General features: G+C 52.5%; 1 protein-coding gene across 2 annotated transcripts in view; it reads right to left on the reverse strand.

Moving 5' to 3' along the window:
• The window catches only part of PPP4R1 (protein phosphatase 4 regulatory subunit 1), a 114,414-nt gene that overhangs the window by 67,928 nt on the left and 18,789 nt on the right, over positions 1–27,697 (reverse strand). For both annotated transcript variants that reach the window (XM_075314542.1, XM_075314541.1), the window contains exons 7-9: positions 21,054–21,161; positions 20,345–20,410; positions 20,111–20,269 (exon numbers count right to left, since the gene is read on the reverse strand). In XM_075314542.1, coding sequence (XP_075170657.1) covers positions 20,111–20,269; positions 20,345–20,410; positions 21,054–21,161 — 333 coding nt within the window. The remainder of the gene's footprint in view (positions 1–20,110; positions 20,270–20,344; positions 20,411–21,053; positions 21,162–27,697) is intronic.

Consider the following 27,697-nt stretch of genomic DNA (forward strand, 5'->3'; position numbering starts at 1 on the left):
GAGACCCAAACATTGGGACGTCTCAAAGCAGTCCATGGGTGGGAATAAACAGAAAAACTGAGAAGTAGGCGGAGCCTAACTTCACAAGTGGGCGACAGCCGTCTGAAGGATGCGTCTGCCCAAGCTCGTATCTGCCGAAGCATGAGCATGCACTTGGTAGTGCTTTGAAAAGGTATGCAGGCTAGTCCAAGTGGCAGCCTGACAGACTTGCTGAGCCGTAGCCTGGTGCCTGAAAGCCCAAGAGGCACCGACAGCTCTGGTCGAGTGTGCCTTGATCCCCGGCGGGAGAGGCACCTGAGAACACTGGTAGGCATCCGAAATGGTCGACCTAATCCAACGGGCTAAGGTCGGCTTAGAAGCAGAGAGGCCCTTACGCCGACCTGTGGTTAGCACAAAAAGAGAGGTGCACCGCCTAAGAGCAGCGGTGCGAGACACATAGATCCGGAGAGCCCGCACCAGATCCAGAGTATGCAACGCTTTTTCAAAGCGATGAACAGGAGCCGGACAGAAGGAAGGCAAGGAAATATCCTGGTTAAGGTGGAAAGGAGAAACCACCTTAGGGAGAAAGTCCGGAGTCGGACGGAGAACCACCTTGTCTTGATGAAAAAACAAAAAAGGTGACTCCGAAGAGAGCGCAGCTAAATCAGAGACTCTCCTGAGGGAAGTTATGGCCACTAGAAAGACCACTTTCTGTGAAAGACGAAACAAAGAAACCTCCCTAAGGGGCTCAAAGGTGGGTTACTGAAAAACCGTGAGAACCAAATTAAGGTCCCAGGGATCCAAGGGCCGCCGGTAAGGCGGAATGATGTGAGACGCGCCCTGCAAGAAGGTGCGGACCTGAGCCAGCCGGGCGATACGCCGCTGGAACAGCACTGACAGAGCCGAGACTTGTCCCTTGAGAGAGTTGAGGGACAGTCCCAGCTGCAGACCGGACTGTAGAAAAGACAGAAGGGTCGGCAAGGAAAAAGGCCAAGGAGAATAGCCGGAAGAGCGACACCAGGACAGGAAAATTTTCCAAGTCCTGTGATAGATCTTGGCAGAGGAAGACTTACGGGCCTGAGTCATAGTGGAGATGACTTCGGGAGGAATGCCGGAAGCAGTCAGGATCCAGGACTCAAGAGCCACGCCGTCAATCTGAGAGCCGCAGAATTCTGGCGGAAAAACGGACCTTGTGAGAGAAGGTTTGGACGGTCCGGAAGATGCCATGGCACCTCTACAAACAGATGGAGCAGGTCTGGGTACCAAGCTCGCCACGGCCAGTCCGGAGCAATGAGGATGACTCGACGGCCCTCCATTCTGATCTTGCGCAGAACTCTGGGCAAGAGAGCTAGAGGGGGAAACACGTAGGACAGATGAAACTGGGACCAGTCTTGAACCAGAGCGTCCGCAGCGAAGGCCTGAGGATCGTGGGAGCGAGCCACGTAAACCGGAACCTTGTTGTTGTGACGGGATGCCATTAGGTCCACTTCCGGAGTGCCCCACTTGCGGCAGATTGACTGAAACACTGCCGGATGCAGGGACCACTGTCCACTGTCCACGGTTTGACGGCTGAGATAATCTGCTTCCCAGTTTTCCATGCCTGGGATGTGGACTGCGGATATGGTGGACTTTGAGTCCTCCGCCCATTGAAGGATGCGTTGTACCTCCAACATTGCCAGGCGGCTGCGTGTCCCGCCTTGGTGATTGATGTAGGCAACCGCTGTCGTGTTGTCTGACTGGACTCGGATGTGCTTGCCCGCCAACAGGTGGTGAAAGGCTAGGAGAGCTAGAAGCACGGCTCTGGTATCCAGCACATTGATCGAGAGGGCTGACTCGGACGGAGTCCAAGTGCCCTGCGCTCGGTGGTGGAGACATACCGCTCCCCAGCCGGATAGACTGGCATCCGTGGTGAGGATCACCCAGGAAGGGGCCAGGAAGGAGCGTCCCTGAGACAGAGAGAGGGGCCGAAGCCACCACTGAAGAGAGCTCCTGGTCTGTGGCGACAGAGCCACTAACCTGTGCAAGGAGGAAGGACGCTTGTCCCAACAGCGGAGAATGTCCAGCTACAGTGGACGCAGATGGAACTGGGCAAAGGGAACAGCCTCCATTGACGCCACCATCTGACCCAGCACCTGCATCAGGTGCCTGATGGAATAACGGCGGGGCCTCAGCAGAGAGCGCACTGCCAGTTGGAGGGACTGCTGTTTGATTAAGGGCAGCTTCACAAGTGCCGGCAGAGTCTCGAACTGCATCCCTAGGTACGTGAGCCTCTGGGTCGGAGTCAGAGTGGATTTGGGCAGATTGACAAGCCACCCGAATTGGGCTAGAGTGGCAAGAGTGAGCGAGACACTCCGCTGACAGTCTGCGCTGGATGAAGCCTTGACTAGAAGGTCGTCCAGGTAAGGAATCACTGCCAACCTCTGGAGGTGTAGAACCGCAACCACTGCTGCCATGACCTTTGTGAATACCCGAGGGGCCGTGGCTAACCCGAAGGGGAGAGCCACGAATTGGAAATGTTCCTCTCCGATTGCAAAACGTAGCCAACGCTGGTGTGAAACTGCAATTGGCACATGCAGATAGGCATCTCTGATGTCGATGGATGCCAGGAAATCCCCTTGGGTCATTGAGGCAATGACTGACCTCAGAGACTCCATGCGAAAATGCCGCACCTGAACATGCTTGTTGAGAAGCTTGAGATCCAGGATGGGCTGGAAGGAACCGTCCTTTTTGGTGACTAGGAAGAGATTTGAGTAGAAACCTCTGAACCGTTCCCGGGCAGGAACCGGTACAATTACTCCGTTGGCCTGTAAGGATGCCACGGCCTGAGAGAAGGCGGCGGCCTTGGAACAGGGGGGAGTTGACAGAAAAAAATCTGTTTGGCGGGCTGGAAGAGAATTCTATCCTGTAGCCGTGGGAGATGATATACCTCACCCACTGATCGGAGACGTGTTGAAACCACACGTCGCCAAAGTGGGAGAGCCTGCCACCGACTAAGGACGTTGCTGGCGCGGACAGATAGTCAAGAGGAGGCTGCCTTAGTGGCAGCAGCTCCTGCGGTCTTCTGTGGACGCGCTTTTGTGCGCCAGCTGGAATTTTGGTCCTTGGCTGAGTTAGTGGACGAGGCCGAGGGCTTAGAGGACGACCAGTTGGAGGAACGAAAGGAACGAAACCTCGACTGATTCCTACCCTGGACAGGTTTCCTGGTTTTGGTTTGTGGCATGGAAGTACTCTTCCCGCCAGTAGCCTCCTTAATAATTTCATCCAGCTGTTCACCGAACAGCCTGGACCCAGCAAAAGGGAGTCCAGCAAAGAACTTCTTTGAGGAAGCATCTGCCTTCCACTCTCGAAGCTACAGGATCCTGCGGATAGCGAGGGAATTAGCCGAAGCCACCGCAGTGCGGTGAGAAGCCTCCAGCATGGCAGACATGGCATAGGATGGAAAAGCTGAAGCTTGGGAAGTTAAGGCAACCATTTCGGGCATAGATTCCCTGGCGAGGGAATGCATCTCCTCTAGAGAAGCAGAGATGGCTTTGAGAGCCCACACTGCTGCAAAAGTTGGGGAGAACGAGGCCCCTGCCGCCTCATATACAGATTTGGCCAGAAGGTCGACCTGTCAGTCAGTGGAATCCTTAAGAGAGGTGCCATCAGCCACTGATACAACGGTCCGGGCTGAGAGTCTAGATACCGGGGGGTCTACCTTTGGTGAATGAGCCCACTCCTTGACCACCTCAGGTGGAAATGGAAAACGGTCATCAGAACCACGCTTTGGGAAGCGTTTGTCAGGACAGGCCCTAGGCTTGGACACAGCGGCCTGAAAACTGGAGTGGTTAAAGAACACACTCTGTCCTTTTAGGCGAGGTAAACTGGTGCTTTTCTGCCAGAAAGGGTTGCTCCTCTGATACTGGCGGATTGAGATCCAGTACAGAATTAATGGACACAATCAAATCACTAACATCTGAGTCACTTTCGGACAGATCAATGGGGCACATTGAGTTAGCCTCCGAGCCCCCGGTAAAGGCATCCTCCTCATCCCACGAGTCAGCTTCTGAAACAGAGCCGCGGGACGAGGAAGAAGAGGGAGCCCTGCGTCTCCTCTTAGGAGGACGGGGCCTGGGACCAGATGATTAATCCTCTGTGAGCTCCACTGAGAGAGCCCTAGCAGCAGAGGCACCCTGTGAAGGGGGCTGATGCATGTTCAGCAAAGTCCTGGACAGCTGTCCCATGGAGTCGGCAAAAGACTGGGAGATAGACCTAAAAAAGGATTCTACCCAAGCCGGGGGTTCAGCCACAGGAGCCGGAGCAGCCGGAGAGACCCCTGGAGGTACGATTCCAGGCTGAGGCATCGTCAGGTTAGAGCAGGCATCACAATGTGGATAAGTGCTCGGTTCAGGCAGTAGGAGCTTACATGCAGTGCATACTGAATACAGCTTTGGAGCCTTGCTCCTCGTGTGAGACATGCTGCTGGAGTGGGGGCTCTCTTGCCAGAATGACCCCCAGAGAGTATATACAGAAGGTCCACAACCGGAGGTTGTGGCTTACCAGACCGCTGGAGCTGTTTGTATGCCCTCCAGATCCCAAAGCCCGGACCCCCAAGCACCTCAGCAGGGATGCTGCAGCCAGTGCTGATCGCAGGGAAAACGCTGAGAAGGAAGGGAATTTTGTTTACTTACCGTAAATTCCTTTTCTTCTAGCTCCTATTGGGAGACCCAGACAATTGGGTGTATAGCTTCTGCCTCCGGAGGCCACACAAAGTATTACACTTTAAAAAGTGTAACCCCTCCCCTCTCCCTATACACCCTCCCGTGCATCACGGGCTCCTCAGTTTTGGTGCAAAAGCAGGAAGGAAGAAACTTATAAATTGGTCTAAGGTAAATTCAATCCGAAGGATGTTCGGAGAACTGAAAACCATGAACCAAAAGAAACGATTCAACATGAACAACATGTGTACACAAAAGAACAACCAGCCCGAAGGGAACAGGGGCGGGTGCTGGGTCTCCCAATAGGAGCTAGAAGAAAAGGAATTTACGGTAAGTAAACAAAATTCCCTTCTTCTTTGTCGCTCCATTGGGAGACCCAGACAATTGGGACGTCCAAAAGCAGTCCCTGGGTGGGTAAAAGAAAACCTCAATAAAAAGAGCCGAAACGGCCCCCTCTTACAGGTGGGCAACCGTCGCCTGAAGGACTCGCCTACCTAGACTGGCGTCTGCCGAAGCATAGGTATGCACTTGATAGTGCTTCGTGAAAGTGTGCAGACTAGACCAGGTAGCCGCCTGACACACCTGCTGAGCCGTAGCCCGATGCCGCAATGCCCAGGACGCACCCACGGCTCTGGTAGAATGGGCTTTCAGCCCTGAAGGAAGCGGAAGCCCAGAAGAACGGTAGGATTCAAGAATCGGTTCCTTGATCCACCGAGCCAAGGTTGACTTGGAAGCCTGCGAACCCTTACGCTGGCCAGCGACAAGGACAAAGAGCGCATCAGAACGGCGCAGGGGCGCCGTGCGAGACACGTAGAACCGGAGTGCTCTCACCAGATCTAATGAGTGCAAATCCTTTTCACATTGGTGAACTGGATAAGGGTAAAATGAAGGTAAGGAGATATCCTGATTGAGATGAAAAGGAGATACCACCTTAGGGAGAAATTCCGGGACAGGCCGCAGAACCACCTTATCCTGGTGAAAAACCAGGAAGGGGGCTTTGCATGACAGCGCTGCCAGCTCCGACACTCTACGGAGCGATGTAACCCTGAGGACGCTAGGATCCAGGACTCAATGGCCACGCAGTCAGGTTGATGGCCACAGAATTCAGATGGAAAAACGGCCCTTGTGACAGCAAGTCTGGGCGGTCTGGGAGCGCCCACGGTTGACCCACCGTGAGATGCCACAGATCCGGGTACCACGACCGCCTCGGCCAATCTGGAGCGACGAGAATGGCGCGACGACAGTCGGACCTGATTTTGCGCAGCACTCTGGGCAGCATCGCCAGAGGGGGAAATACATAAGTCATTCGAAACTGCGACCAACCCTGAACTAATGCGTCCGCCGCCAGAGCTCTGATCTTGAGACCGTGCCATGAATGCCGGGACTTTGTTGTTGTGCCGTGACGCCATGAGATCGACGTCCGGCGTTCCCCAGCGGCGACAGATCTCTCGAAACACGTCTGGGTGAAGAGACCATTCCCCCGCGTCCATGCCCTGGCGACTGAGAAAGTCTGCTTCCCAGTTTTCTACGCCCGGGATGTGAACTGCGGAGATGGTGGAGGCTGTGGCCTCCGCCCACAGCAGAATCCGCCGGACTTCCTGGAAGGCTTGACGGCTGCGCGTGCCGCCCTGGTGGTTGATGTACGCGACTGCCGTGGCGTTGTCCGACTGTATGCGGATCTGCCTGCCCTCCAGCAACCGATGGAACGCCTTTAGGGCTAGATACACTGCCCTTATCTCCAGAACATTGATCTGAAGGGAGGACTCTGTCGGAGTCCAGGTTCCCTGAGCCCTGTGGTGGAGAAAAAACGCTCCCCACCCTGACAGACTCGCGTCCGTCGTGACCACAGCCCAGGATGGGGGCAGGAAGGATTTTCCCTGCGACAGAGAAGTGGGAAAAAGCCACCACTGAAGAGAGGTTTTGGCTGCAAGGGAAAGAGAGACGTTCCTGTCTAGGGACGTCGACCTCCTGTCCCATTTGCGGAGAATGTCCCATTGGAGTGGGCGCAGATGAAACTGCGCGAAGGGGACTGCCTCCATTGCTGCCACCATCTTCCCCAGGAAGTGCATGAGGCGCCTCAAGGGGTGTGACTGGCCCCGAAGAAGAGATTGCACCCCTGTCTGCAGCGAAAGCTGTTTGTCCAGCGGAAGCTTCACTATCGCTGAGAGAGTATGAAACTCCATCCCGAGGTAAGTCAGTGATTGGGTCGGTGTCAACTTGGACTTTGGGAAATTGATGATCCACCCGAACCGCTGGAGAGTCTCCAGAGCGACGGTCAGGCTGTGTTGACACGCCACCCGGGAGGGTGCCCTGACTAGGAGATCGTCTAAGTAAGGGATCACTGAGTGGCCCTGAGAGTGTAGGACCGCCACAACGGATGCCATGACCTTGGTGAAGACCCGTGGGGCTGTCGCCAGGCCGAAAGGCAGTGCCACGAACTGAAGGTGTTCGTCCCCGATGGCGAAACGCAGGAAGCGTTGATGCTCGGGTGCGATCGGCACATGGAGATAAGCATCCTTGATGTCGATTGACGCTAGGAAGTCTCCTTGTGACATCGAAGCGATGACCGAGCGGAGAGATTCCATCCGAAACCGTCTGGTTCTCACGTGTCTGTTGAGCAGTTTGAGATCCAGAACGGGACGGAATGATCCGTCCTTTTTTGGCACCACGAACAAGTTGGAGTAAAAACCGCGACCACGTTCCTGAAGGGGAACGGGGATCACAACTCCTTCTGTCTTCAGAGCGTCCACCGCCTGAAAAAGTGCATCGGCTCGCTCGGGGGGCGGAGATGTTCTGAAGAAACGAGTCGGACGACGAGAGCTGAACTCTATCCTGTAACCGTGAGACAGAATGTCTCTCACCCATCGGTCTTGGACATGTGGCCACCAGGCGTCGCAAAAGCGGGAGAGCCTGCCACCGACCGAGGATGCGGTTTGGGGAGGCCGAAAGTCATGAGGAGGCCGCCTTGGAGGCAGTGCCTCCGGCGGTTTTTTGGGGACGTGACTTAGACCGCCACGCATAAGAGTTCCTCTGGCCCTTCTCTCGCCTGTTGGACGAGGAGGATTGGGACTTGGCTGAGGGCCGAAAGGACCGAAACCTCAATTGTGTTTTCCGTTGCTGAGGTCTCTTCGGTTTGGACTGGGGTAAGGACGAGTCCTTTCCCTTGGATTCCTTAATAATTTCATCCAATCGGTCGCCAGAAAACGGCAAACCGGTTAAGAACTTCTTGGAAGCAGAGTCTGCCTTCCATTCGCGTAGCCACATGGCCCTGCGGACTGCCACCGAATTAGCGGATGCTACCGCTGTACGGCTAGCAGAGTCCAGGACGGCGTTCATGGCGTAGGACGAAAAAGCCGACCCCTGAGAAGTCAAAGACGCAACTTGCGGAGCAGAGGTACGTGTGACCGCATTAATCTCAGACAGACAAGCTGAGATAGCTTGGAGTGCCCACACGGCTGCAAAGGCCGGGGCAAAAGACGCGCCTGTGGCTTCATAGATGGATTTCACCAGGAGCTCTATCTGCCTGTCAGTGGCATCCTTGAGCGATGAGCCATCTGCAACTGATACTACAGATCTAGCCGCCAGTCTAGAGACTGGAGGATCCACCTTGGGACATTGAGCCCAACCCTTAACTACGTCAGAGGGGAAGGGGTAACGTGTGTCATTAAGGCGCTTAGTAAAGCGCTTGTCCGGAAATGCTCTGTGCTTCTGGACAGCATCTCTGAAGTTAGAGTGATCGAAAAACGCACTCCGTATACGTTTGGGAAACCGAAACTGGTGTTTCTCCTGCTGAGAAGCCGACTCCTCTACAGGTGGAGTCGGGGGAGACAGATCTAACACCTGGTTAATGGACGAGATAAGATCATTAACTACGGCGTCCCCTTCAGGTGTATCAAGATTGAGAGCGTCAGGGTCAGAGCCCTGAGCTGCGACATCCGCCTCATCCTCCAGAGAGTCCTCAAGCTGAGACCCCGAGCAGCGTGAGGAAGTCGGGGAAGATTCCCAGCGAGCCCGCTTAGCCGGTCTGGGACTGTGGTCCGTGCCGGAGTCCTCCACGTGAGACCTAGGGGCCACCCCGGGAGCACGCTGCGGCGCAGACCGAGAGGGGCCTGGAGGCGATGATCCAACAGTGCCCGGGGCCTGTGTAAGGACCGATCTGGACTGCAAGGCTTCTAGTAGCTTAGCAGACCATTTGTCCATAGACTGAGCCATGGATTGTGAAAGCGACTCAGAGTTTCTCAGCAAAAACTACAAACTCTGTCCCTGCCACCTGGACAGGGGAAGCAGGCGGTTCTGCCTGAGCCGAGGGTCCCACTAGAGCCCGAGGCTCCGGCTGAGCGAGTGCAACAGGGGCCGAGCATTGCTCACAGTGAGGGTAGGTGGAACCTGCAGGTAACATAGCCGCACAAGAGGTACAGGTTGCAAAATAACCCTTTGCCTTAGCGTCCTTGCTCCTTGTGGACGACATGCTGTTGTCTCCTAGGAGAGTGATCACTGAGGGTATATAGCCAAAAGCAAAACAACTCGGCCGAACAGAGAAAATATATACAAATATATATATATATACAAATATATATATACACACTTCGGCACCCTAGGGGGACCAGCACCGGGTGACCGGTGTGGCTTACCGACCGCCCAAAGCGGTGTGTGTCCACCAGATTCCCTGCCTTGGGCCTCCCAGAGCTGCAGAGCTCGTTCCTGAAATCCTCCACCGGCAGAATGTGTTTGTAAAAATGGCTGCCGGAGCTCTCAGGGGAGGAGGGAGCCGTGGGCGGCGACTAGTAAAGTGCGGGAATCTGGTGCCCCACAGTGATCAGTGAGGGGGGAGGAGGACACCTAAAGTATGCTCCAGCCCTCACTGCCGACGTCAGGTCGACCGTCCCGCCCTTACCCCTGACTGGCAGGCCCGGGGGCGGGAGTTATGGTACTAGGCCGCATGAAGCCGGGGACAAAATTTAATACCGCGGCCAACAAACAGGCGCGGTCGGCGCGGAAGTCCCGGTCGTCACAAAACCAGCAGCTGCTGCAGCGTCTGTGAAACAAGCGCTCCATGCACCGTCCCCATGGGGACACAGAGTACCTTTAGTTGCAGGGCCCTGCCCCTGATGATACAAAGTCTCCTGTCCGTCAGATTCCCACAGGGGCTGCGGAGGGAGCCCGGTCCCAGTGAATGGATGACCGGTTAGGATCCCACTTCTCCCAGAGCCTCTAAGGGATGGTGAAGGAAAACGGCATGTGGCTCCAGCCTCTGTACCCGCAATGGGTACCTCAACCTTAACAGCACCGCCGACTTAGTGGGGTGAGAAGGGAGCATGCCGGGGGGCCCCGTGGGGGCCCTCTTTTCTTCCAACCGATAAAATCAGCAGCTGCTGCTGACTAAAATGGGAGCATGAGTGGATGTGTGCCTCCTTCCACACAAAGCATAAAAACTGAGGAGCCCGTGATGCACGGGAGGGTGTATAGGCAGAGGGGAGGGGGTTACACTTTTTAAAGTGTAATACTTTGTGTGGCCTCCGGAGGCAGAAGCTATACACCCAATTGTCTGGGTCTCCCAATGGAGCGACAAAGAAATGGCGCCGGAGCGAAGAGAGGGGGCGGGAATCACTCTGGGAGCGGGATCTGGAGGGCCATAGAGACCTACAGGGGAGGAGACATGAACTAAGTGAGGAGTGTCTCTCCCCTGTGTAGAACGGCCGCTGGGCGGAGCCGCACTGTCCCTCTGCATGAATGACATGCGAGGGCAGTGAAACCGAAAGTAGGCCTCGGGCGAAGCCGGGACCTAAATTTGAGCGGTGCGGCCGGCGCGCAGGCACCATCGGCGCGGTTCTCAGGCGACAGCCAGAGAACCCGCCGAAAAGGTCACAAAAATTACTCAGCACACTCTCCCACAACAATAAAGTACAAGGGACCCCCATATATAAACGTCTCAGGTACTTAGCTTGCTGAGACGCAGGGTTCCAAGTCCCTGGGGATGAGCGCTCCGATCCAGCAGGATCCTGAAGGGCTGCGGATGGAGACCGGTCTCCTGCCAAGCATGGAAAACCGTGCTGGCTCCCACTTCAAGCCAGAGCCCCGGAGGGATGGTGAAGGAGCACGGCATGTAAGGCTCCAGCCTTGGAATCAACCTTAACAACACCGCCGACACAGTGGGGTGAGAAGGGACATGCCGGGGGTCCAGGCTTGGACCCGCTTTTCTTCAAACTCTTTCCAAAAATGAAAAATCAGATGAGAATGCATGTGTGGATGTATGCCTCCTGAACACAAAGCGATAAACTGGCTAGATCTGGTTCTCCAGGGGGTGTATAAGCTCAGAGGGAGGAGCTACACTTTTTAGTGTAGTACTTTGTGTGTCCTCCGGAGGCAGAAGCTATACACCCAATGTCTGGGTCTCCCATAGGAACGATAAAGAAAGTGGAGACAGGTTCCCTTTAATTTTTATTCAAAAATCAATACATACATTACAAAGTTGCATACTATATCTCATCAGAGAAATCTGCGGCTTATTCTTTGTTTGCTCTCTCAATTTGTAGGTAAAATCTGTATAATTTGCATTCAGTGAAGACAGCTTTTCCGTTTTTAGGAGGGAAGTGAAAGTAAGTAGAAGATTCTATAGAGGCGGATAAACACTCTGCTGCAAGTTTCTCTGGAAAGGATTGTTAAGAGTATGTACTCACGATCTGGAGACACTGATCTTGATGCAGTGTCATCCCTTCTGTGGAGACGCAAGTGGTTCGTGCTCACGATCAGGGTTCTCAGCTAACAAGCAGATGCTGAGAACACTCGCATCTCTGAAGCATAAAATTGACATGCTGCGGCTAGGAAAAACGCATCGCAAGTCAGTTTACGGTGCGGAAAAAGAAGGACTGCGGGCAGAAGATTTCTATAAATTCCATCCACTGTGCGGTAAAATGCTGCAAACACAGATCATGGGAAGGTCCTCATACAGTTGAAAGTGAAAGTTTTCTTGCAGCAGAATGCAGGCGTCTGCCTCTAGATCCTCCTTCCCCGCTCCGGACAATGAACAGGAAAAAGGCAGATATCTCAGATAATAAAGGAACTTTGTAATATACCTTATGTGTATTATTGATTTATGAAATGAAAATTAAAAATGATAGTAATTCTTTAACATGTCTATATTTGGGCATAAAACTAAAAAAAAAACAAAAAACAAAAACAAAAACAAAAAAACAACTTTGTAATGTAATTACCTTACTAACTTTGCTCCCGTCCTCTACTGCATAAGCAGTCCACCTGTGAGACTTTCAGAATGAAGATCTCAGACTATAAAAATAATCTCTGTCCGCAAAGCTTGCATCGCTATAAACAGTCTACAAACACTGCGGCTGTGATTACTATGATCTGTAGTCACATCAGAGCACACAGCGGGACAAAAGGAGCACAGTAAAGAGTAGGGCAGGGGATCAAAATGTAACAAAAGGTTGTTTTCAATATAGTGCCTAATATTTACAGAATTCTGTTCATCTTTTATATGACTAGGTAACACTTTCAAGTTATTTGATTTCGGACTACATTTTTGGTGCAATTAATAGAGAACAGTCACCAGGTTTTCCCTATACAAACTGTATCCACCACCACTGTGCAATCTAATAGCACTCCTGCAACCCCTTCATACCTAAGAAGAAGGGAATTTTGTTTACTTACCGTAAATTCCTTTTCTTCTAGCTCCTATTGGGAGACCCAGACAATTGGGTGTATAGCTTCTGCCTCCGGAGGCCACACAAAGTATTACACTTTAAAAAGTGTAACCCCTCCCCTCTGCCTATACACCCTCCCGTGCATCACTGGCTCCTCAGTTTTGGTGCAAAAGCAGGAAGGAGGAAACTTATAAATTGGTCTAAGGTAAATTCAATCCGAAGGATGTTCGGAGAACTGAAACCATGAACCAAAAGAACAATTCAACATGAACAACATGTGTACACAAAAGAACAACAGCCCGAAGGGAACAGGGGCGGGTGCTGGGTCTCCCAATAGGAGCTAGAAGAAAAGGAATTTACGGTAAGTAAACAAAATTCCCTTCTTCTTTGTCCCTCCATTGGGAGACCCAGACAATTGGAACGTCCAAAAGCAGTCCCTGGGTGGGTAAAAGAATACCTCGATAAAAAGAGCCGAAAAACGACCCCCTCTTACAGGTGGGCCACCGCCGCCTGAAGGACTCGCCTACCTAGACTGGCGTCTGCCGAAGCATAGGCATGCACCTGATAGTGTTTCGTGAAAGTGTGCAGACTAGACCAGGTAGCTGCCTGACACACCTGCTGAGCCGTAGCCCGGTGCCGCAGTGCCCAGGACGCACCCACGGCTCTGGTAGAATGGGCTTTCAACCCTGAAGGAAGTGGAAGCCCCGAAGAACGGTAGGATTCAAGAATCGGTTCCTTGATCCATCGAGCCAAGGTTGACTTGGAAACCTGCGAACCCTTACGCTGGCCAGCGATAAGGACAAAGAGGGCATCTGAGCGGCGCAGGGGCGCCGTGCGAGACACGTAGAGCCGGAGTGCTCTCACTAAATCTAATGAGTGCAAATCCTTTTCACATTGGTGAACTGGATTAGGGTAAAATGAAGGTAAGGAGATATCCTGATTGAGATGAAAAGGGGATACCACCTTAGGGAGAAATTCCGGTACCGGACGTAGAACCACCTTATCCTGGTGAAAAACCAGGAAGGGGGCTTTGCATGACAGCGCTGCCAGTTCCGACACTCTACGGAGCGATGTAACTGCCACTAGAAATGCCACCTTTTGCGAAAGACGTGATAGAGAAACTTCCCGCAGCGGCTCGAAAGGTGGCTTCTGAAGAGCCGTTAGCACCCTATTGAGGTCCCAGGGTTCCAGCGGACGCTTGTAAGGTGGGACTATGTGGCAAACTCCCTGCAGGAACGTGCGGACCTGCGGAAGTCTGGCTAGACGCTTTTGAAAAAATACGGAAAGCGCCGATACTTGTCCCTTAAGAGAGCCGAGAGACAAACCCTTGTCCATTCCGGATTGAAGGAATGAAAGAAAAGTGGGTAAGGCAAAGGGCCAGGGCGTAACACCCTTGTCAGAGCACCAGGACAAGAAGATCCTCCAAGATCTGTGATAGATCTTGGCGGACGTTGGTTTCCTGGCCTGTCTCATAGTGGCAATGACATCTTGAGATAACCCTGAGGACGCTAGGAGCCAGGACTCAATGGCCACACAGTCAGGTTGAGGGCCGCAGAATTCAGATGGAAAAACGGCCCTTGAGACAGCAAGTCTGGGCGGTCTGGGAGCGCCCACGGTTGACCCACCGTGAGATGCCACAGATCCGGGTACCACGACCGCCTCGGCCAATCTGGGGCGATGAGAATGGCGCGATGACAGTCGGACCTGATTTTTCGCAACACTCTGGGGAGCATCGCCAGAGGAGGAAACACATAGGGAAGTCGAAACTGCGACCAATCCTGAATTAATGCGTCCGCCGCCAGAGCTCTGTGATCTTGAGACCGGGCCATGAATGCCGGGACTTTGTTGTTGTGCTGTGACGCCATGAGATCGACGTCCGGCGTCCCCCAGCGGCGACAGATCTCTCGAAACACGTCTGGGTGAAGAGACCATTCCCCCGCGTCCATGCCCTGTCGGCTGAGAAAATCTGCTCCCCAGTTTTCTACGCCCGGGATGTACACTGCGGAGATCGTGGAGGCTGTGGCTTCCACCCACTGCAGAATTCGTCGGACTTCCTGGAAGGCTTGACGACTGCGAGTGCCGCCTTGGTGGTTGATGTAAGCGACGGCCGTGGCGTTGTCCAACTGGATTCGGATCTGCCTGCCCTCCAGCCACCGATTAAAGGCCAATAGGGCTAGATACACTGCCCTTATCTCCAGAATATTGATCTGAAGGGATGACTATCGGAGTCCAGGTTCCCTGAGCTCTGTGGTGGAGAAAAACGCCCCCCACCCTGACAGGCTCGCGTCCGTCGTGACCACAGCCCAGGTGGGGGGTAGGAAGGATTTCCCCTGCGACAGAGAGTTGGGAAGGAGCCACCACTGAAGTGACGTCTTGGTTGCAAGGGAAAGAGAGACGGTCCTGTCGAGTGAAGTCGACCTCCTGTCCCATTTTCGGAGAATTTCCCACTGGAGTGGCCGCAGATGGAATTGCGCGAACGGCACTGCCTCCATCGCTGCCACCATCTTCCCCAGGAAGTGCATGAGGCGCCTCAAGGGGTGTGACTGACCCCGAAGAAGAGATTGCACCCCTGCCTGCAGAGAAAGCTGTTTGTCCCGCGGTAGCATGACTACCGCTGACTGTATGAAACTCCATCCCAAGGTACGTCAGTGATTGGGTCGGTGTCAACTGGGATTTTGGGAAGTTGATTATCCAACCGAACTGCTGGAGAGTCGCCAGAGCGACGGAAAGGCTGTTTTGACACGCCAACTGAGAGGGTGCCCTGACCAGGAGATCGTCTAAGTAGCGAATCACCGAGTGGCCCTGAGAGTGTAGGACCGCCACAAGAGATGCCATGACCTTGGTGAACACCCGTGGGGCTGTCGCCAGGCCGAAAGGCAATGCCACGAACTGAAGGTGTTCGTCCCTGATGGCGAAGCGCAAAAAGCGTTGATGTTCGGGTGCGATCGGCACATGGAGATAAGCATCCTTGATGTCGATCGATGCTAGGAAGTCTCCTTGTGACATTGAAGCGATGACAGAGCGGAGAGATTCCATCCGAAACCGTCTGGTGCTCACATGTCTGTTGAGTAGTTTGAGGTCCAGAACGGGACGGAACGAGCCGTCCTTCTTTGGCACCACAAACAAGTTGGAGTAAAAGCCGCGACCATGTTCCTGGGGGGGAACAGGGATCACGACTCCTTCTGTTTTCAGAGCGTTCACCGCCTGAAAAAGTGCATCGGCTCGCTCGGGGGGCGGAGATGTTCTGAAGAAACGAGTCGGAGGACGAGAGCTGAACTCTATCCTGTAACCGTGAGACAGAATGTCTCTCACCCATCGGTCTTGAACATGTGTCCACCAGGCGTTGCAAAAGCGGGAGAGCCTGCCACCGACCGAGGATGCGGTTCTGGGATGCCGAGAGTCATGAGGAGGCCGCCTTGGAAGCAGTGCCTCCTGCGGCCTTTTGGGGGCGTGACTTAGCCCGCCACGCATAGGAGTTCCTCTGGCCCTTCTCCGGCCTGCTGGACGAAGAGGATTGGGGCTTGGCGGAGGGACGAAAGGACCGAAACCTCGATTGTATCTGTCGTTGCTGAGGTCGCTTTGGCTTAGACTGGGGCAAGGAGGAGTCCTTTCCCGTAGATTGCTTAATAATCTCATCCAATCGTTCGCCAAACAATCGGTCGCCAGTAAACGGCAAACCGGTTAAAAACCTCTTGGAAGCCGAGTCTGCCTTCCATTCGCGCAGCCACATGGCCCTGCGGACTGCCACAGAGTTAGCGGATGCCACCGCTGTACGGCTAGCAGAGTCTAAAACTGCGTTCATGGCATAGGAAGAAAAAACTGACGCCTGGGAAGTCAAAGACGTAACCTGCGGAGCAGAATTACGTGTAACCGCATTAATCTCAGCCAGACAAGCTGAGATAGCTTGTAGTGCCCACACGGCTGCAAAGGCCGGGGCAAAAGACGCCCCCGTGGCTTCATAGATGGATTTCATCAGGAGCTCTATCTGCCTGTCAGTGGCATCCTTTAGCGATGATCCATCTGCAACAGATACCACAGATCTAGCTGCCAATCTAGAGACTGGGGGATCCACCTTGGGACATTGAGCCCAACCCTTGACAACGTCAGGAGGGAAGGGGTAACGTGTGTCAGTAAGGCGCTTAGTAAAGCGCTTGTCCGGAACCACTCTGGGCTTCTGGACAGCATCTCTGAAGTTAGAGTGATCGAAAAACGCACTCCGTGTACGTTTAGGGAACCGAAACTGGTGTTTCTCCTGCTGAGAAGCCGACTCCTCTACAGGTGGCAGTGGGGGAGAGATATCTAACACCTGGTTGATGGACGAGATAAGATCATTTACTATAGCGTCCCCGTCAGGTGTATCAAGATTGAGGGCAACGTCAGTGTCAGAGCCCTGAGCTGCGACGTCCGCCTCGTCCTCCAGAGAGTCTTCACGCTGGGAACCTGAGCAACGTGAAGAAGTCGGGGAAGATTCCCAGCGTGCCCGCTTAGCCGGTCTGGGACTGTGGTCCGGGCCGGAGTCCTCCACGTGAGACCTAGGGCCCCCTCTGGGAACGTGCTGCGGCACGGGCAGAGAGGGGCCTGGGGGTGAAGATCCAACAGGGCCCGGGGCCTGTGTAGGGACCGGTCTGGACTGCAAGGCTTCAAGCAGCTTGGCAGACCATTTGTCCATAGACTGAGCCATGGAATGTGAGAGTGACTCAGAGTTTTTCAGCAAAAGCTGCAAACTCTGTCCCTGCCGCCTGGACAGGGAGAGCAACGGATTCTACCTGAGCCGAGGGGCCCACTAGTGACCGAGGCTCTGGTTGTGGAAGCAAAACAGGGGTTGAGCATTGCTCACAGTGAGGGTAGGTGGAACCTGCAGGTAACTTAGCCGCACAAGAGGTACAGGTCGCAAAATAACCCTGTGTCTTGGCCCCCTTGCTCCTTGTGGACGACATGCTGTTGTCTCCTAGGAGAGTGATCACTGAGGGTATATGGGGAGGGTATGCAGCCCGACCGAACAGAAATATATAAATATATATGGTATCTATTCCGGCACCCTGAGGGGACCAGCACCGGGTGACCGGTGTGGCTTACCGACCGCTAAAAAGCGGGGTGTGTGTCCTCCAGATTCCCTGCCTTAGGTCTCCCAGCGTTGCAGAGCTCTGTCCAGGAAAACTTCCACAGGCAGAATGCCAAAGAAATGGCTGCCGGAGCTCTCAGGGGAGGAGAGAAGCCGGGGGCGGCGTTAGAAAAAGTGCGGGAATCTGGAGTCTCCACAGTGATCAGTGAGGGGGGGGGGGAAACATACAGGATGCCCTGGCCCTCACAGTCGACGTCAGGCCGGCAGTCCCGCCCTTATCCCTGATGGACAGGCCCGGGGGCGGGAGTTTTGCAACTAGGCCGCAATTGAAGCCGGGGACTAAATTTAATACCGCGGCCGACAAAAAGGCGCGGTCGGCGCGGAAGTCCGCCGGCCGTCACAAATAAGCAGCTGCTGCAGCGTCCGGGATGTAGGCGCTCCATGCACATCCCCCATGGGGGTACAGAGTACCTTAGTGATGCAGGGCCCGGTCCCTGAGGATAAACAGACTCCTGTCCGACAGCTTCCCCCAGGGGCTGCGGAGGGAGCACGGTCCCAGTGACTGGATGACCGCTGAGGATCCCACTTCTCCCAGAGCCGCTAAGGGATGGTGAAGGAGACGGCATGAGGCTCCTGCCTTTGTACCCACAATAGGAACCTCAACATTAACAGCACCGCCGACAAAGTGGGGTGAGAAGGGAACATGCCGGGGGCCCCGTGGGGGCCCACTTTTCTTCCAACCGATATAACTAAAAACCGAATATAGATACCAAGGTAGAGTATACTTAGCAAAAACCGAAAATTCCTTTTACCTAAAATCATAATATTTATTGAACATATATGCCACAAACAGAGTACATACAAACATAAAATTGGATTAAATTAACACTAACAAGAAAGGCGAGAAAAACTTTTCCCTTCCTCACCCTTCCTTACAAACGGAGGTCGGCGTTCTAATTGGTAATAACGCCCCCGTTCCACGTCGACTGATGTCCTATCCTGACCCTCCACTCACTTTCAAAAGGACATAGAGTGTGTCTAAATAGCAGTGGGTAAGGTGTAACACCAAAGTAAAGAGCCCACAAGATTATGAACACACATTAAATTGTGCAGAAGAGAGATGTCCGTCACTAATCATCTGTCATAAACTAGTGGGGATCGGTCAGACTATGTCATCCAGTCGACATGCAATAAAATTACAGATACATTATTGACTTAAGCTGTTATTTGTCCAGGATTCACCCTACGCGTTTCGCCCCATAATTAGGAAAAAAGGGGCTCATCAGGGGTATAACAGCATGGATCCTTGAAACATACAGCTTCAGACCATTATAAACTTGGACCGTTAGAGACTATGATACGTCCACCAAAGAACAGTGATAGAATCACCACTTCATGCACCTGATAAAAAGGTTGCCAATCATACAGTCTGAATAGGGTTCAGGCCAAATTGCCACCACAGACAGTATCCACACGTCCAGACAGTATGTCACATGAAATAAGCAACCCAGGTTTTCAGAGGACAACAATATTATAAGCAGAGTCCTAGGATAGCATTAAAGCCCTCTGAATAGTATCATGGAAACAGTCCCCAGGTAACGATGTGTACTCCATCTGGGTGTTCAACCGATATAACTAAAATGAGAAGATGAGTGGATGTGTGCCTCCTTCCACACAAAGCATAAAACTGAGGAGCCCGTGATGCACGGGAGGGTGTATAGGCAGAGGGGAGGGGTTACACTTTTTAAAGTGTAATACTTTGTGTGGCCTCCGGAGGCAGAAGCTATACACCCAATTGTCTGGGTCTCCCAATGGAGCGACAAAGAAAATGCCTTTTAGAATTGTTCCTCTTCAAATGCAAACATCCCAAAGTGGCCCAATGGGTGTCTTCAGACTCTGTCCGCTGCATCTTTTGTCCCTACAATCGCCCTCTCGCCGCCTTTATTGTGATAGCCAATATCATCCCCACAATCTGTTGCACAGCTCTTGCTCCTTACTGTGGAGGCAAGAGAGTTGAACAGACTGAGGATGAGCAAGGAGAGGTCTATTAGGCTGTGTGCGCACTTTGCTTTTTTACCTGCTTTTTCGGCTGCAGCGTTTTAATGCCAAAATGCATGCGTTCTGCTTTTCAAGCAAAGTCTATGGGAATTTGGGATTTCTTGTGCGCACTATGCTGTTCAAAACGCTGTGTTTTTGTGGCAGAAATTTGGGCAAAAACTCTGCTTTTAGGCTATGTGCGCACTTTGCGTCGAGGTACTTGCAGTTCAAAACGCAAATGGCAAAAACAATTGACATGTTGCTTCTTTAAAAAGCAGAGTTTTTGCCCGAATTTCTGCAACAAAAACGCAGCGTTTTGAACAGCATAGTGCGGACAAGAAACCCAAATTCCCATAGACTATGCTTGAAAAAGCAGCGAAAAAGCAGGTAAAAAGCAAAGTGCGCACACAGCCTTACTTCAATCAAGACTGGAGAAATGGCAGAAAGGGAAGATGTGGGGATGGAGGGACACCAAGAACTGTGCGGAGAAAACCATTGTATTAGTAGTTGCAGAGGAGCAATTATGAAAGCTTTGATCTCATGAAGCGGTTGTGTGAGTGCTATATAAAACAAGCAAAAGGTACAACTGATATATGGAAAAATCTGGTGATCGGTTCCTTTTAAAATACAAAAAGGTGAAGGCGATGGGTGTGCAAAATGCAAACCACTGTACTTACCCATCTAGATGGGTCACTTATTAAGTTAATAAAAAGTGCAGAGAGCTTAGTCCGGCGATGCTCTTGTGGCGTCGCACATGACACAGCCATGAAACACTCGGCACAGGCTTTTCGCACTCCCCACACATTGTCTGAGCACAGCTGGAAAAAGCGAGGCAACTGGAAGAGAAAAATTAAGATGTGTAGCAGATACGTCACCTACACTCACAATTACAAAACTATTATTTCACTCACCAGCATCTTCTCGGTTGCTTCTTGTCCGACAACACTGCAGATATCCCCAAAATTGGCTGCACAAACCTTTAAGAAAAGCGTATGCTCAAAAACATATTTTGCTTGAGTCTACAACAATTTGATGTTATTACAGCGTTGAATTTTGTTTCAGCACCAAGACATTTCATTCTCGAATATATCTGATGAGCAGGCTATGCTTCTGTCCAGATATTGCCATCAAGCACCAGTGACTAAAATACAGGGAACTAATTGAATCTTCACACGCCTAGAAACCTGACAAATTTAGTATAGGCAGCTCCTTGTAAAGGCTGAATCCCAATCAAAGCATTACAGTTAGGCCATGTTCACATGCAGCGTTTTTCCTGCAGCCAAAATCTGCTCTCCTGGAAGTAAAAATGCTGCGCTCAAATCACTTGTTTTGTGGCATAATTGTATTGTGGATGAAATGTGTGTTTTGTGTACAGTACATGTTTATTAAATACTTTTATTCACCAAAAGCACTTGAAAACCGTTTTTTTCACTTTGTTGCTTTCCAGGAGTGAAACAAATGCTGCAAAAATGTTAAGAGAATTGACATGCAAACAATTTCAGTATGTATGGCTGTTACATGGGACGGAAGTACACCCAATAAAACTTCTACATATGCCATACACAGAAAACATACTGGAAAGTACAAAAACGAGCAATAGCAGGAGAGGCGAGCACATACCTTACGGACATGAAACATTCTGCAGTCACAACACATTTCACAAAACCGGGGAAGGATCAGCCTCTCGGTTATATCTTTACCCACCATTGAGGCCATTTTGCACATTATCTATGAAGGAAGTGATACAAAAAATGGATTACAAAAGCACAACATAACTGTAAAAAAAGACTGAAATGCCAAAAAACAGCAATGGAAATATCCTTACATTCACTCACTACATTTATTGACTTAGTTGGTGAGGATGTAAAGGCCATTTTTTAGATTTCCAATTGTGCAGGACAGATAGTATAGATGGATTCCAGGTTACTGTGGTGGTTTTATTTATTTCATAAATCAATAGTGCACATGAAAATAAGCAACGGTGTAATATCACTTATCAGAGAAATCTGCTTCCTTCTCCTCCAGAATTGATCAGTGATTATCGAAATTCTCAACTGTTTTGGTAAAATCTGCATTCAGTGAAGACTTTCCCATTACTGAGATAGGAGATGAGAGCTGCTACTGAAGAGATTCTATGTAGAGGGCAGGGCGAGGAGCTGGGGGTAGAGCTCCTCTACCTCTTATCTACATAGAATCTCATCAGTAACCGCTCTCATCTCCTCTCAGTAATGGGAAAGTCTTCACTGAATACAGATTTTACCCCAGAACCGAGAATTTTGATAATGACTGATCAATTCTGTCCGAGAAAGAAGCAGATTTGTCTGATAAGAAATATTACAGAGTTGCTGATTTTCATGTGCACTATTGATTTATGAAATAAAAACTAGATAAACAGCTATAGAAGCAGGACATGCAATAGATGACCCTTCAGTTTATATTTGCTTAACAGAAAAGAAGGGAATTTTGTTTACTTACCGTAAATTCCTTTTCTTCTAGCTCCAATTGGGAGACCCAGACATTTGGGTGTATAGCTTCTGCCTCCGGAGGCCACACAAAGTATTACACTTTAAAAAGTGTAAAGCCCCTCCCCTTCTGCCTATACACCCCCCCGTGCATCACGGGCTCCTCAGTTTTGGTGCAAAAGCAGGAAGGAGGAAACTTAAAAATTGGTCTAAAGTAAATTCAATCCGAAGGAAGTTCGGAGAACTGAAAACCATTCAACATGAACAACATGTGTACACAAAGAACAACAGCCCGAAGGGAACAGGGGCGGGTGCTGGGTCTCCCAATTGGAGCTAGAAGAAAAGGAATTTACGGTAAGTAAACAAAATTCCCTTCTTTGTCGCTCCATTGGGAGACCCAGACAATTGGGACGTCCAAAAGCAGTCCCTGGGTGGGTAAAATAATACCTCATAATAGAGCCGTAAAACGGCCCCTTCCTACAGGTGGGCAACCGCCGCCTGAAGGACTCGCCTACCTAGGCTGGCATCTGCCGAAGCATAGGTATGCACCTGATAGTGTTTCGTGAAAGTGTGCAGGCTCGACCAGGTAGCCGCCTGACACACCTGCTGAGCCGTAGCCTGGTGCCGCAAAGCCCAGGACGCACCCACGGCTCTGGTAGAATGGGATTTCAGCCCTGAGGGAACCGGAAGCCCAGAAGAACGGTAGGCTTCGAGAATTGGTTCCTTGATCCACCGAGCCAGGGTTGATTTGGAAGCCTGTGACCCTTTACGCTGGCCAGCGACAAGGACAAAGAGTGCATCCGAGCGGCGCAGGGGCGCCGTACGAGAAATGTAGAGTCTGAGTGCTCTCACCAGATCTAACAAGTGCAAATCCTTTTCACATTGGTGAACTGGATGAGGACAAAAAGAAGGTAAGGAGATATCCTGATTGAGATGAAAGGGGGATACCACCTTAGGGAGAAATTCCGGAACCGGACGCAGAACCACCTTGTCCTGGTGAAACACCAGGAAAGGGGCTTTGCATGACAGCGCTGCTAGCTCAGACACTCTCCGAAGTGATGTGACTGCTACTAGGAAGACCACTTTCTGCGAAAGGCATGAAAGAGAAATATCCTTCATTGGCTCGAAAGGTGGTTTCTGAAGAGCCATCAGCACCCTGTTCAGATCCCAGGGTTCTAACGGACGCTTGTAAGGAGGGACTATGTGACAAACCCCCTGCAGGAACGTGCGTACCTGTGGAAGTCTGGCTAGGCGCTTCTGAAAAAACACAGAGAGCGCTGAGACTTGTCCCTTAAGGGAGCCGAGCGACAAACCCTTTTCCAATCCGGATTGAAGGAAGGAAAGAAAAGTGGGCAAGGCAAATGGCCAGGGAGTAAAACCCTGATCAGAGCACCAGGATAAGAATATCCTCCACGTCCTGTGGTAGATCTTGGCGGACGTTGGTTTCCTGGCCTGTCTCATAGTGGCAATGACCTCTTGAGATAACCCTGAAGACGCTAGGATCCAGGACTCAATGGCCACACAGTCAGGTTGAGGGCCGCAGAATTCAGATGGAAAAACGGCCCTTGAGACAGCAAGTCTGGTCGGTCTGGTAGTGCCCACGGTTGGCCCACCGTGAGATGCCACAGATCCAGGTACCACGACCTCCTCGGCCAGTCTGGAGCGACGAGGATGGCGCGGCGGCAGTCGGACCTGATCTTGCGTAACACTCTGGGCAGCAGTGCCAGAGGAGGAAACACATAAGGCAGTTGAAACTGCGACCAATCCTGAACTAATGCGTCTGCCGCCAGAGCTCTGTGATCTTGAGACCGTGCCATGAATGCCGGGACCTTGTTGTTGTGCCGGGACGCCATTAGGTCGACGTCCGGCATCCCCCAGCGGCAACAGATCTCTTGAAACACGTCCGGGTGAAGGGACCATTCCCCTGCGTCCATGCCCTGGCGACTGAGAAAGTCTGCTTCCCAGTTTTCTACGCCCGGGATGTGAACTGCGGATATGGTGGAGGCTGTGGCTTCCACCCACAGCAGGATCCGCCGGACTTCCTGGAAGGCTTGCCGACTGCGTGTTCCGCCTTGGTGGTTGATGTATGCCACCGCGGTGGAGTTGTCCGACTGAATTCGGATCTGCTTGCCTTCCAGCCACGGCTGGAACGCCTTTAGGGCAAGATACACTGCCCTTATCTCCAGAACATTGATCTGAAGGGAGGACTCTGGCTGAGTCCAGGTACCCTGAGCCCTGTGGTGGAGAAAGACCGCTCCCCACCCTGACAGACTCGCGTCCGTCGTGACCACCGCCCAGGATGGGGGTAGGAAGGATTTCCCCTTCGACAATGAAGTGGGAAGAAGCCACCACCGAAGGGAGGCTTTGGCTGCCTGAGAAAGGGAGACGTTCCTGTCGAGGGACGTTGACTTCCTGTCCCATTTGCGGAGAATGTCCCATTGAAGTGGACGCAGATGAAACTGCACAAAAGGAACTGCCTCCATTGATGCCACCATTTTCCCTAGGAAGTGCATGAGGCGCCTCAAGGGGTGTGACTGGCCTTGCAGGAGAGATTGCACCCCTGTCTGTAGTGAACGCTGTTTGTCCAGCGGAAGCTTCACTATCGCTGAGAGAGTATGAAACTCCATGCCGAGATATGTCAGTGATTGGGCCGGTGTCAGATTTGACTTTGGGAAATTGATGATCCACCCGAATCTCTGGAGAGTCTCCAGAGCAATGTTCAGGCTGTGTTGGCATGCCACTCGAGAGGGTGCCTTGACAAGCAGATCGTCTAAGTAAGGGATCACCGAGTGTCCCTGAGAGTGTAGGACTGCTACCACTGTTGCCATGACCTTGGTGAAAACCCGTGGGGCTGTCGCCAGGCCGAAAGGCAGTGCCACGAACTGAAGGCGTTCGTCCCATATGGCGAAACGCAGGAAGCGCTGATGCTCTGGTGCAATCGGTACGTGGAGATAAGCATCTTTGATGTCGATTGATGCTAGGAAATCTCCTTGGGACATTGAGGCGATGACGGAGCGGAGCGATTCCATCCGGAACCGCCTGGTTTTTACGTGTTTGTTGAGCAGTTTTAGGTCCAGAACAGGACGGAAAGATCCGTCCTTTTTTGGCACCACAAACAAGTTGGAGTAAAAACCGTGACCCTGTTGCTGAAGCGGAACAGGGATCACCACTCCTTCTGCCTTCAGAGTGCTCACCGCCTGAAGAAGAGCATCGGCTCGCTCGGGGGGCGGAGATGTTCTGAAGAATCGAGTCAGAGGACGAGAGCTGAACTCTATCCTGTAACCGTGAGACAGAATGTCTCTCACCCAACGGTCTTGTACCTGTGGCAGCCAGGCGTCGCAAAAGCGGGAGAGCCTGCCACCGACCGAGGATGCGGTTTGAAGAGGCCGAAAGTCATGAGGAGGCCACTTTGGGAGCGGTTCCTCCGGCGGTCTTTTTAGGACGTGACTTAGACCGCCATGAATCGGAGTTCCTCTGACCCTTCTGTGGCCTGTTGGACGAGGAGAATTGAGACCTGCCCGCGGGCCGAAAGGACCGAAACCTCGATTGTACCTTCCGTTGTTGAGGTCTGTTTGGTTTGGACTGGGGTAAGGATGAGTCCTTTCCCTTGGATTGTTTAATGATTTCATCCAATTGCTCACCAAACAGGCGGTCGCCAGAAAATGGCAAACCGGTTAAGAACTTTTTGGAAGCAGAGTCTGCCTTCCATTCACGTAGCCACATGGCCCTGCGGACTGCCACCGAATTGGCGGATGCTACCGCCGTACGGCTCGCAGAGTCCAGGACAGCATTAATGGCGTAGGACGCAAACGCCGACGCCTGAGAGGTTAAGGACACCACCTGCGGAGCAGAGGCACGTGTGACTGCATTAATCTGCGAGTGACAAGCTGAGATAGCTTGGAGTGCCCATACGGCTGCGAATGCCGGAGCAAAGGACGCGCCAATAGCTTCATAGATGGATTTCAACCAGAGCTCCATCTGTCTGTCAGTGGCATCTTTGAGTGAAGCCCCATCTTCCACTGCAACTATGGATCTAGCCGCCAGTCTGGAGACTGGAGGATCCACCTTGGGACACTGAGCCCAACCCTTGACAACGTCAGGGGGGAAGGGATAACGTGTGTCCTTAAGGCGCTTAGAAAAGCGCTTATCTGGACAAGCTCGGTGTTTCTGGACTGCCTCTCTGAAGTCGGAGTGATCCAGAAACGTACTCATTGTACGCTTGGGAAACCTAAAACGGAATTTCTCCTGCTGAGAAGCTGACTCCTCAATTGGAGGAGCTGGGGGAGAAAGATCCAACACCTGATTGATGGACGCTATAAGGTCATTCACTATGGCGTCTCCTTCCGGTGTATCTAGGTTGAGAGCGGCCTCAGGATCAGAATCCTGATCTGCCACCTCCGCTTCATCCTCTAGAGAGTCCTCCTGCTGAGACCCTGAGCAGTGTGATGAAGTCGAGGGAAGCTCCCAGCGAGCCCGCTTAGGCGGTCTGGGACTGCGGTCCGTGTCGGAGACCTCACCTTGGGACCTATGAGTCACCCCAGGAGCACTTTGCTGCTCCAACCGAGGGGGGCCTGGGGTCAATGATTCAACAGTACCCGGGGCCTGTGTTACCGGTCTGGACTGCAAGGCTTCTAGTATCTTAGCAGACCATTTATCCATAGACTCAGAAAGTTTGTCAGCGAATACTGCAAACTCCGTCCCTGTCACCTGGACAGTGGTAGCAGGTGGTTCCACCTGGGCCACCAGTGGCAGAGGCTCCGGCTGAGTAAGTGCCACAGGGGCCGAGCATTGCACACAATGAGGGTAGGTGGAACCTGCCGGTAGCATAGCCGCACATGAGGTACAGGTTGCAAAGTAAGCCTGTGCTTTGGCACCCTTGCTTTTTGCGGACGACATGCTGTTGTCCCCTCTGAGTACAATCCGGGAGGGTATATAGCCAAAAACCAACAGTGCGACCGTACAGAGTAAATGTATAGCATATAAGCATATATATATATATATACACTTCGGCACCCAGGGGGGCCAGCACCTAGTAACAGGTGCGGCTTACCGACCGCCCAAAGCGGTTGTGTGACCACCAGATTCCCTGCATGGGCCTCCCAGAGCCGTGTTGTCTCTCCTCTCCAGCTTCAGAAGTGCTGACAGGAATGGCTGCCGGCGTTCTGTGAGGAGGAGGGGGCCGTGGGCGTGCCCTAGAAAGTGCGGGAATCTGGTGCCCCACGGTGCTCAGTGAGGGGGGAGGAGGATACAAAGTATGCTCCAGCCCTCAGCGCTGACGTCCAGTGCAGCGTCCCGCCCTTCCCCTGACTGGCAGGCCCGGGGGCGGGAGTATGCGGTACTAGGCCGCAGAAGCCGGGGACTAAAGTTATAAGCGCGGCCGGCAAACAAGCGCGGTCAGCGCGGTAGTCCCGGCGCACTAACACACCCAGCAGTGCTGCAGCGTGTATAACACAAGCGTTCCATGCGCCGTCCCCAAGGGGACACAGAGTACCTCACAGTAGCAGGGCCTTGTCCATGACGATACCCGGCTCCTGTCCAGCAGATTCCCCAGGGGCTGCGGAGGGAGCACGGTCCCAGTGCCTGGAGACCGATTAGGATCCCACTTCACCCAGAGCCCTTAAGGGATGGGGAAGGAAAACAGCATGTGGCTCCTGCCTATGTACCCGCAATGGGTACCTCAACCTTAACAGCACCGCCGACCAGAGTGGGGTGAGAAGGGAGCATGCTGGGGGCCCTGTTATGGGCACTCTTTTCTTCCATCCGATATAGTCAGCAGCTGCTGCTGACTAAATTGTGGAGCTA

The sequence above is a fragment of the Anomaloglossus baeobatrachus genome, chromosome 6 (assembly GCF_048569485.1).
Source record: "Anomaloglossus baeobatrachus isolate aAnoBae1 chromosome 6, aAnoBae1.hap1, whole genome shotgun sequence".
Classification (NCBI taxonomy): Eukaryota; Metazoa; Chordata; class Amphibia; order Anura; family Aromobatidae; genus Anomaloglossus; species Anomaloglossus baeobatrachus.